The 11,941-nt window shown below is 37.9% G+C and overlaps 1 protein-coding gene across 1 annotated transcript; it reads left to right on the top strand.

Moving 5' to 3' along the window:
• Positions 1-2,004: 2,004 nt before the first annotated feature.
• Positions 2,005-7,222, top strand: lrit3a (info leucine-rich repeat, immunoglobulin-like and transmembrane domains 3a; the record flags this gene model as incomplete). The annotated part of the gene is made up of 4 exons (XM_080901220.1): positions 2,005-2,120; positions 3,419-3,885; positions 5,759-6,064; positions 6,201-7,222. The coding sequence occupies 4 exons, from the start codon at positions 2,005-2,007 to the stop codon at positions 7,220-7,222; spliced, it is 1,911 nt and encodes a 636-aa protein (XP_080757346.1).
• Between the last annotated feature and the right edge of the window lie 4,719 nt (positions 7,223-11,941).

Raw genomic sequence — 11,941 nt, 5'->3', positions numbered from 1 at the left:
TATTCTTAATCACTTCAAATAAAAAATGAATAACAACCTAAACGGATTGTTAAGCTACTAAACACTGACCATGGAATCATACTAGCATAAAAAAGACACCTAACTCAGAGGATGTACTGGTGTTTTGTTTACACATAACAGACAATGTAGGAAAGAACTAATTTTAAATTGAATCTTTAAACACTTGGTTACTAGCAGAAACATAATTTGTTTCATTTCTTTAGGTTAATCTACAAAAATACCACAGACAACAAAGTTTGACAAGTGTAAAATTGTATTTTTGCACTGACAAGGTGATTCCTAAAGAGCTATTACCCCAAATCTTTTAATCAAAAACGTATCATACCTTGGCATGGGGGGCAGAGAGTCCTTAAAGGAATGTGATAAAACCAGAAAAATGTAGGACAAAAGAAAAAGTGGCACACCTACAGCATAATGAACAGAATGCGAAAATCATGTCCTTCAGAAATTGGAAACAATCCAGCAAAGACTTGACACACGACCTGAGAGATTTATCTGGCACATCTTCAGTTGATCCATCTACTGTTCACTGAAGCCTAATGAGAAATGGTTTCAGTGGAAGGGTGGCTACCTAGAAGCCATTCTTAAGGGAAAAAAACAGGGAGAAAAGGCTGATGTATGCCAAATTACACAAGAATTGTACAGAATATCAGTGGATAAAAGGTCTCCTTGAGTGATGAACCCAAATCTGAAATTGGTTGGAATCACGCTCGAAATGTATGGAGGAGGTCAGGAGAGAGGTACAGCAGAAAAAACAGAAAGTACTGTGAGATTTTGATCCGTCATGCAATACCACCTGGAAAACACCTGACTGACAAAGGTTTCAGTTTTCACCATGATAGCGATTCCAAACCCACTGCCAATGGAGTAAAAGTGTACTTGGACAGAAAAAGCATACACAATGGCACACCATCAGTCACTACATGGTCTCCCCAGAGTGTGCACCTCAGCATTACTGAAGCGGCGTGGGATCATCTTGACAAAGAATAGAACAAAAGGCAGCCAACATCCAAAGTGGAGCTTTGGGTGTCCTTCAAGACACCTGGACACTACTTAAAGAAATGACAAGAAAGCTTGCCTAAAAGAGTTCTGGCTGTGTTAAGAATAAAGGTGGTCATACCAAGTATTGACTTTGAAGCTAGTTAGAATTGTACACACAGTTTTTTCAACTATATTTCCATGTATGTTTAATAAATCACTGTACCTATTTCAGGTTTACCTGGCAAAATGTAAAGAGATGAGAGGTGGCTCAAGCCACCGCTCAAGCCCTTTGCATAGTATTATATCAGCATAATGACTACCAGAAAATGTATGTCTTAGAATGACATACAAAAACATTAAAAGCAACCCTTGATTAACAGACCACTAGCAAATACTGTCTGAAAATATGAAAGCTTGCATTACTTCAAACATATCTTCAGCAGACAGGTTGAATTTGGCCACTACCTAAAGCTACTGATCCTCCCAGTGAGGCAATAAATCATATCCAAGATTACATTTTACACCCTGGTGCCAGACAGAATTCCCTCAGTCTAAAATATGGCCTCCAGCTAAATGACATATTAGTATTTGAGGAATCTCTTCAGTTAAAGGAGTTTGCATCAGATTTCATGAACATATCCACAGTGTTATCTTAGACACAGGCTGACAACAGAGGGACAAATCAAACTGCCTTATAAGGTGAACATCTTTCCAGAACTGGCTAGCGTGCCACATTGGTTAGCTTCCGTGACCCTGTCAAGCCTAAGAAATCCTTCACTAATCCCACCCCTCCTTCCCATCCCCCCGGTCAATCTGACAGGTCACCTGTATTAGATCCTCAGCCTACCGCTGCCTCTTATGTACTTTTAAAGCTCTTTTAATTTGTTTCTATTTGTTTTTTTTGGAGTGGGAAGAATAATCCTTTAGTCTCTCAAGGCATCCGAATGTCTTTTTTCCTGAGATCCCCTCGATGTGAGCATTTTGGGTGCATTCAGTGACATCATGCAACGACTTCTGTGCCTGCATGCATTCCTATGCTGCCTCACTATGGCTCATCCGTTCTGTCCATCCCAGTGTACCTGTGTTTTTCATGGACGCACCGATGGAACAGGAACCAGGTAAATAATACTTTGTGGATACATAAACTGTACGTGGCACATTTTGAAAATCTAAAAATGAAGGACAATTTTTCAATTTATGAAGAGTTTACGTAGCCTGCGAGTGTCCCTAATTAGGTCATCTTGTGAAAGGATAGTACTTTTTACTTGTAAGAACTTAACTTAACTATATGCCACCTTCAGTGCTCTTATTCTAAATAAGTAAATGTATAGCAGAAAGTTATATGTTCATGGGGATCATTTACATGCGTACTTATGGTATATGTAAAAACCACCCCCAAAAAATCCTAACTGGATAACCAGCAACCAAAAAAGATAAAGTCTTATATTTACTATGCGCTAAGAAAAGCAACTGTTTCTCAAGCATTTAATTTAATTAACTCTTCGCAGTGCAAAATGTGCAGGCCGTATTGATCCGTAATAACATAATGTATGTTACCTGGCATAGCACCGAACTATTTATAGGGCTACCTGAGAAAGACCTAATGACCCCCAGCATAATTAGTCCTATTAGTACTATACCAATAGTAGATAAAAAAAAAGTTAATTGTGGAAGAATCACTTTGTATATACGGATAGATGACAAAAATCAGATATTAGTCAACCTCATGCTTCCCAAACTATTGAAATGCACCTTACTACTGATTTTACAAGTCTCTCAAACTCCACTGAAGTTATGGAACATCATTCCTCTAAAATATATTGCCTCAGATATAGTTTGGTGCTTTGTTTAATTAGGTCAAGAATTGATGACTAGAAAGGCCATGCACTGCACAATTCCCATCAATTCATTGACTGATGCATGTGAGGAAGTCAAGCTCACAGGACAAATCATAGAATGACTGCTAAAAGAAGGCTATAATAAGAAACAGCTATGTATTCATTTGTCATAACAACTCCTTCTAAGGGAGGCTAGTACAGGATAACACAGCCAAAAGATCCTCTCACTGTACAGACCAAGAGTTATGGTTTTTCCTTGAATATGTCACCTGTCCTTATATCCATGACTACAATTGATTGCAAGATTTCCACCAAGTTTACCAAGTCTCCTTGGTAACTACAATTATGTCAATTAAAGCATCATACATTGTGATATAGTGTAGATTGTTAGAACTGGTGTATGTATGAACGAATCAAGGGATGTATACCAGTGTTACACCTATTTGAAAGATCAGTGTTTCCTTAAAACATCTGTATCTGTATTACTCTTCTTAAAACAGGCATTAGCTGTTAATAGGAGGAGATCATAGAGATGAGATAAATCTCACATGAGATAAATTTCTGTCTTTGATTTTCAGATCTGTACTGTGCAATGACCCAGACATGTCTGACATCCCCGTCAATGTCCCCGTGGACACAGTCAAACTTCGTATTGAAAAAACTGCAGTACGGCGAGTCCCAACAGAAGCTTTTTACTACTTGGTGGATCTACGATACCTCTGGATTACCTATAATTCCATAACCTCAGTGGATACTGGAAGTTTCTACAACCTAAAAGTGCTCCACGAGCTGAGACTGGATGGAAATATGATCTCAATGTTTCCATGGGAATCTCTCAAAGAGATGCCAATGCTGAAGACACTGGATCTTCACAACAACAGAATTAATAATGTTCCCACCGAGGCAATTCCTTACCTCCGCAATATTACCTACTTGGATCTATCCAGCAACAAATTAACCACCCTGCCCTCTGAGCTCATGGACATATGGCCACCATTTAATGGTCTACCTGTATCTTCTAATGCCTCCCAGAAAGTAGTATTAGGTAAGAATAAAATGCTCTGTCTGACTTGGTTTGTAGGACACTTTTCGGGTTATTTGTAATTACTCCAGGAACTTCTTTCTATCACCTGTTAATCTAGCCAGATTTGTTCTCACTGAGCAGTAGTGTCTGCCAGGAAAAAGTCAAATGAGCTTAATCTAAGCAGTGGCAGAGCTTACATTAAATGTACATTATTGCCTGATTAACTGCAAAATAATTAACACAATACAAGTGCATGTGTGTAGAAAGAATCAAAGAGAGAAAAGAAAAGAAAGAAAGAAAAACAAAGTAAGAAAGTTGAATTAATTTGATCACTCTATGGAAAAAAAGCTACTTGTAGTATAATCTGTGATGCATATCAAGTTGTTACAGATAGACTAAAGCCAAACCCCTTAATGTGTTTATGGGCTGTTTCCCTGCCTTTAGCGGTGCTGTAGTTTACTTGTCAGGAACAAGTTTAGACCTGTGTTGTCTGGGTCAAAGCCCAGAGTTCAGATTAATAATCCAGTGGCCTTGTTTTAACTGTGGTTAAGTCTGAACCGTTTGTCTTCTAGAAACCACCCGTGTCAGAGCTTTAACCTGAAGATTCACATTCACAAGTTCAGACACAGTGCACACAAGGCTTAACTGAAGTTTTAAACTTCAGGTTTCAGGTTTATATTCAACAAAAAGTTTAGAAATATTGGAATAACATAAATAATTTCAGACCGTTTTAATGTATGTTATTTGAAATAAATGTTGGATCAATTTACTTACTTACACTAGAAAAACTGGCTACTGACAGAAAAAAATAACCCCACATGAAATTGGAAAACAGACAGTCCAACCTGGTATGACTGCACACAAATGCCAAATATCAAAAGACATGAAACTAACAATGTAACACTATGAAAGTACGTAAACACAAATTCAACTGAGCCATCAGATATGTGGCAGTGCTAATAATTGTGCAAAATCACACGCTGTTTATTTTTTATTTAGTCTTTTCTTCTTTTGTATGCAAGTGAATGAATGTCTCTTGTACCTTCGGAGCACTGACAGTCTGAGGTTAGGGCCAGAAAGTTTATCCATGCCAGAAGAGCCCCTGTATACCTGAAGGAAATACAGGATTAAGTGACAGGAAAAAATGGGCCATGCACAGGAGGAGAACTTCTTTAGTGTATCATAAAAGTACTTTCTGTTAATATTAAATAGGAGCTATGCTAAACTTTATTATTTTGAATTAAATGCCAACTACACACAGACTTTCAGAATGTCATTAATGATGAATTGTTATCAACAACTTTATTTTCAACATGCAATAAATGTGCAATTTACACAAAAGTCTGTAGTTCTCTTAAGCTGGATTACAACTATGTTTTTAGTGATTGCTCGATATTTGTGCTAACACACCAAGCTAATGGAAAAAGTACGCTACCACAAACTGGAGGAAGGGCAAGCACAGCTTAGGTACTTTGCCACTGTTAAGACAAACTAATCTGCTTAATGGGCTTTAGTATCCATTGGTACATGTGCTCACCTATTGTGTGCACCAGGTGTTTACAGTGAGCTGTAAAGTAAACTTCATTACTCGCTTATGAAAGGCTTCCTTCCACAGTTCAATTATTATGCCTAAATTAAGACTTTAAAGCCAAAAAGAGAACTAAAAATACAAACGCATTGTACGCTGATGAATAGCATCAGTGTAATTTGTAGTTTTCTTTATAACACCATACTCGCTGCAGCTCTTTGAAAAGTATTGCTAGAGCTCAATGTGGACTTCTAAAAACTTCTCATAAATGTGACTTTATTATCTTTTGCCCTTTCACTGCTAGAATACCATCTCCACTTTTCTTAATGTTGAATCATATGTATCCTTTTTTCTTTTCTTCTTAAGGCCTCCAGGATAATCCATGGTTCTGTGACTGTAAAATCTCCAAGATGATTGAGATTTCCAAAATGGCTGAGACACCAGTAATTTTGATGGATCTATTTTTGACCTGTGCTGGACCAGAAAATCTTTCAGGTGTTCTTTTTCAGCATGCTGAACTTGAAAACTGCGTAAAACCATCAGTGATGACATCTGCAACCAAGATCACATCTCCTTTGGGCAGCAATGTTCTCCTACGATGTGATGCTTCAGGCTTTCCAACACCAACACTTTACTGGGCTAAATCTGATGGCTCACCAGTCAGTAACACAGGTAAATATTAAAGCTCTAGGAAATCATAATTTATCCTGTTTTTACGGTTTGGGCATTTTAGCTGCCTTGAGCCTCATTCAAAGCTTCACAGTGATATATGACATATAGCTATTTCTGCTTTTGTTCCACTCTACAGTCCAGGAGTCACCTGGAGATGGCATCAGATGGTCCATCATGAGCTTGCATGGGATACTGTACAAGGATGCTGGTAACTACAGCTGCAAAGCTAAGAATGTCGCCGGCAGTGTGGAAGCCACCATTTCTCTCACTGTTGCTGGTACCATTGGCACTACTGTCCCCCCACAAAGACCTGGCATTGACACTGGGCCAAGCAGTGTGGGCACAACAATAGTTCCACCAACATTCATTCCTGACTCATTTAGGTCGACAGTTCTCCCAAGAGCATCAACAGTTGCTTTTTATAGAAAGTTAAAGCCTACCCCTAGCAATGGTTTACAAAAATCTAAAGTTAAGCAATCAAAAAATGAGCAAGGAAGCAACGTGACAAAGCTTGCAGCCGATGAAAAAAGCAAGAAAAGCGATACATCAAAGTCTATTAGGGACCTAAAGATTGTTGAGGAAACAGCTGACAGTGCAGTGTTGCTCTGGACTGCAGATGGGTTACCAAATGATGCTCCACTTACAGTGGTATATTCACCCTATGGTGAGGATGACACTAAAAGGACAGTGGAGACTAATGCTGGCAGTGGAAAAGTACTCCTAGATGGACTGTCGTCTGGGATGAGGTATTCAGTTTGCCTTGTAGCAAAAGGTGCTGCTGCTGGAAAAGATCCCTGTATTGATTTTTACACACTGGACAATGTCGAGGATGGTGGGCAAAACCAACTTTTCATCATCGTAAGTGGCATTGCCTGTGCTTTGGTTTTACCTCTTATTATCCTGCTGCTCTACAAGATTCTCGCTCTTTATTGCAAGGGACGCAACACCGGATTGAATGAAGAGGACCTTGAAAAAGAAAGCTATGTCAAGTTTGAGACAATATCAATGAAACAAAGAAATCTGAACTCTCACCCAACTGAGCTTTGGGCAAGGAGACCAACTAATGAATCAGAGCGAATGCTGCTGTGTTCCAGATCAAGCATAGACTCCCAAATGACCTATAAAAGTGACAGTTCTCGGTCTGAATATCTCTGCTAAAGCAGGAAGCCATGGTAAATGTTCACGCACCATGGTAGTACCACATTATATGAGATACTCTTTACACGCCTTTTGTGACATTGATAAAAATTATCAGCTATATAATTGTTCATAAATATATATTCATTTAATTACATCTGCTCTGGATCAGAGAATTAAACCACCACCATAAGAAAAGTCTTACTACTTGGTAGTCAGGTAACTTTCCATTGCAGTTATTTTGTGCTAACAAGACCAGCTCCCAAGTTAAACTAGTTAAACTAGTTAAACTAATGGGAAAGAAAAAAAATTGCATGAATCATTGCATGTATATTTTAACAATTTAAAAGTTTGGTAACTGCCCTAAAACTACATTGTTTTTCTCAAAGATAAACCTTCAAGTGAACTTTCCCGAATCTCAATTGTACAGTTGCATGGACTGACTTGATTTTAAGTGGTTCGGCTCTTGTAAAGTAGATTATTTGGGGGCAGGATATGTGCCAAACAAACATTTTTTTGCCATTACTATTTAAATTCAGGATTTTTTAAGTGGTCTGTCACTCCTTTGTAACAGCTCTGGTTATGAATTTATTTTGAAAGGCTTTAGCATAGTTAAAGAACCTTCCCCAGACAATATATTTATGATTTCCTTATTTTTAAAGCCTTATATAACAAAATAAATTAAATGTCACTACAGCACAACACATGGTTATAAATGATATCATACAAGTAATTAGCTGTATATGATCTTTGATGTCTTTTTTGATGCCAAAGTTGCAAAGTGTCAGGTATGAATATTGTGATAGTGTCAGAGAAAAGCCCAGATTTTTCCATAACATTTCCATGATCATGTTGGCTTTAAACATTAAGCCAAACGTTGCCTTTATAGAAAAGTACTGTCAGTGTGTTTGTACATAACGGACTCATTAATATTGCCACTTTATATGACATGATGTATGTATCTAATTGTCTATAAATGCACTGTGCATTTGTTTTTAATAAACAGAACAACTGTGGAATTATAAGTTGGACATATTACTACACTATATGATCTGCGTAGATAGGTGTAAAATTTTCACATGAAGAACGCATCTCAAAGCAATTTTCCAAAACCTAACAAACTGGTTAAAGAAAAGAAAAGTTGTTGATGGATTTTAATACATTTGCTTTAAATTACTATATGTAACAATATATGTCTGTATGGTATGCTTAGTGCACATTTTTAAAAAGTTTAGAAAGACATTTTAAATGTGATAATTCAATTATCAACAGGCCGAGGTAGATTTCTTTGACAAAATCAACAGGTCACAGCTGCCATTTACTCTGATCTGAACAGTCACTGGATTAAATCCTGTTTTTCTACGATACTTCTACGTTACCAGAAATAGGAGGTTGCAGAATTATAGCCTGTTGACTGCAGATGTACTGCAAATGTCAGCACTATGTCCAGGCATATTATACTCATGAATAGGCTTTTTGTGTAGGTGTGTAAAAATTATTATATGTGTTGTGGGGTCTGGTAAACGTAGAGGCATACAACGAGTGGCACCTGAACACACAATATCCTGCACCGGCTGCATGAATGTCTTCAGAAAATCAGGATGTCTTCTTGAATCAATGATTCAGAGATTAAATCCTTTGCAACTCCATCCTTACCTGGCACAGGTGATAAGGCAACATCAGGTAAGCTGGCAATTGATTTGCCTTCACCACTGGAAAAGCAGGTTTTACCACTGGACTGTTAAAACTGATGTATAGCATAAGCACTAACTTCAGGGCATTCACACTCCACAGCCACACTGAAGAAGAGAGTCCACCTGTTAGTAACTTCTGATAAGGGAGAAATAAAATTATTTTGGCCCATAGATAACTGAATCAGCTCTTTACCCTCTCAGAGATGTGTGAAGGTGCATGGGTGTTTGCCCAACCACTCTACATGTGCTTTATGAACTTAAAGAAGGGATATGACTATGTGCAGAGTGGGTGGGGTGTCCTGGGGTGGGTATTTTTGGTGTATGAGCTATTTGTTGCATTGTTATGGACTACTACAACAGTTTCTGTACCATTTTAGTGAGAGTATGGTTTTTCTTTTCCAGTACAAGTCAAATCTGTTCCTGGTGGGAGTTGGAATCTGCCAGGGCTACACTTTGTCACAGATTCTTTTCATAACATTTATGAACTTTTACAGAATATCTAGGAGTAGCCAAATTATGGATGCATTTCTCTTTGGCGGCCTCGGGATAACCTATTTGCTTTTTGCGGAAGGTTTGGTTCTTTGGTTCATAAATCTTATGGACAGAATTTTTAGGCACAGCCAAGTAGTGGAAGATATCTAGTGTGTGGCCTCAGGATCAACTCTTTGCTTTTTGGAGAGGATGTGATCCTGATGGATTTATCAAACAGTGAACTGTAGCTCATACTGGGGTTGCTTGCAGTCTAGCATGAAGGAGCAGGGAAGAGAATTAGTACCTCGAGGAAAAGGCTGACATACCCATTTGGGTTGAAGTTACTGCCCCAAGTGGGAAAACACCACAAAACTCCCATTTGTTTAAAGAGGATTCAATTCTAGAATCATTTAAAGAGTCTTGGAGCATGGCTCCAGTGTTCTGCCAGTAATTTGCTTTATAGACACAATGTTTGATAGTGTGTCTTCTCCTAGTACAGTGTCTCACAATGTATTAGACTAGGGTTTGATAAAGGGGCAATATATGCTGATAAAATGTGGCTAATATTGTAACTGTAGCCAATAACCAACTCTAGATTTACATTTTCTGTCAGGTTTAAACCAAAAAAAAAGAAGTAATATCTCCCAGTTCTTGAGTCCCAATATATCTTCTAAACTTAGTGTGTTACAAAAGACTGTCATTATGATAATTACTCCTTGAGGGTTTTGTTTTCAGCTCTTAGTGAAGATGCTTGCTTTTGTAAAGTTTTTAGTAACTTTGGAGGTTGAAATCCAAATTAGCAGTTGCAATAAGTGTTCATTAGGCTACATTAGGCTAATGCAAGGAAGAATTTTCTCGCCAAGAACAATGGACACATTACATCTAACTGTACAGTAAGGCCAGAAGAAAGAGGATTGCCATATTGTTGTTCATTTTTTTTTGGGGGGGGGGGGGGGGGGGGAGAAGATTTTGGTTCCTATTTTGCAGTTATGTTATTATTAACATGATTATGCTAGTATGGAAGCAAACACAAGCATCTGAGCTTTTGTTTAGCTCCCTACATCATGTACTTCTAGAGGTTTCACTGCAGTATTTTTATAACTTTTTGTCAGATGTAAAACTTCCAGTCACTCCCATTTGTTTTTTTTTTAGTTTTTTTTTTATATTTTATATTTTATATTTATTTTTACTTTTTATTTCTTTCTTTATGTATGTAATAGAGCTGCCCTTATGAAGGCCATGCTTTTGCATGCAATACACAAACTACTTCACCACCAGATTGATCCTGTGTAACTGACACAGAATTACCAAAAAACAAAACACGAGCAGATGCAGCAGCGATGTTAACGTGTAGTAACACACTATAGTTCTCTTTTTCTGGCAACATAAATATGTATTGCACCAAGGGAATTGGAATTTTCTGGAACACTACTATGGTGTGGATGTAACCAGCATAATCTGTGATGTCAGCTGTGCTTCTGTCATTGACATAGCTTGTTTGTTTTTTTCACAAGCAAAATGAATACATGGTTGACTAGAACAGGCAAAGGTTTTAATGACAGCTGTCAGAGTAAGGCAAAAAGGCTGAGAGCACACAGCTGAAAAAACAGACAAAACAAAAAGATGAATCAAGAGATCAATAAAGACGTGACATCGGGGACGTCTTTAGTTTCGTTATAGGTGCTATTTACCTGAGGTGCTTGAAAAAACAACAACATTGAGACAGACCAACTGAATGTGACATGCACAAAAATACTGAAAATTGTTGACAAGGTTTCCTGATGGCTCAGGTGAACAGGAATAAATCAGACCGTGGAAACAAATAAGCCAATAATAAGGGTGCCAAAAAGGGCCGTGTTATGGTGAAGGAATATTTATAAGATCCAGGACATCTGCTACTCCCCTTTCCATCAGGAGGAAAATGCTAAATATGGTGCAGGAGTACAAATAGGAAAGGACTAGGCCAAACTACCTGCAGCCCTCTTCCGGAGGCAACTGTATTTCCTGTGGAAGCACCACTCCTTTAAAGTATGTGACAGTAATAAACTTATTCAGGGCAGCTCACTGAGGGTGGTGTTAGGCCATCTACATGCTGTGACTCAGAAGAGGCTGTTGCAAATCTTCCAATATCTCCCAACATCTACACAGTGTTCTGGCCACCCAATTAGCCATAGACTAAGAATGAATAAATCTTTTATTGAATGTCACAAGAGATGCTTCCTCACTGTGTCCATGGAGTTACTTAATCACACTTAATCAATTCTTTTTTCATTGCATTATGACTGAAACTAAAATGGTATGTTTTTTAATGTTTTTAGTTTTACAATTTACAAAAGAATCTCCCTGTGGGAATAAAAAAATCATTTTATTCTCGTCTTCAGAACTGGCAACATTTATCTTACAGAAGCAGGAGTTAGTTTTTAATACAGCTATAATAGCCACACTCTCACCGTGTCCCAGATACTGTTTCTACTTGATGATTCATAGCTATGTGTCACTGTCATCCAACACACTGTCACCTGAAGAGTAATTATGAACATTAGACTTTTATTCTTACCTCCCAGGGTGAAATTGT

This window comes from Rhamphochromis sp. 'chilingali', assembly GCF_963969265.1.
Source record: "Rhamphochromis sp. 'chilingali' genome assembly, chromosome: 13".
Taxonomy (NCBI): domain Eukaryota; kingdom Metazoa; phylum Chordata; class Actinopteri; order Cichliformes; family Cichlidae; genus Rhamphochromis; species Rhamphochromis sp. 'chilingali'.
The sequence above is the reverse complement of the archived record's forward strand: the minus strand, read 5'-3'. Positions and strand labels throughout refer to the sequence as shown.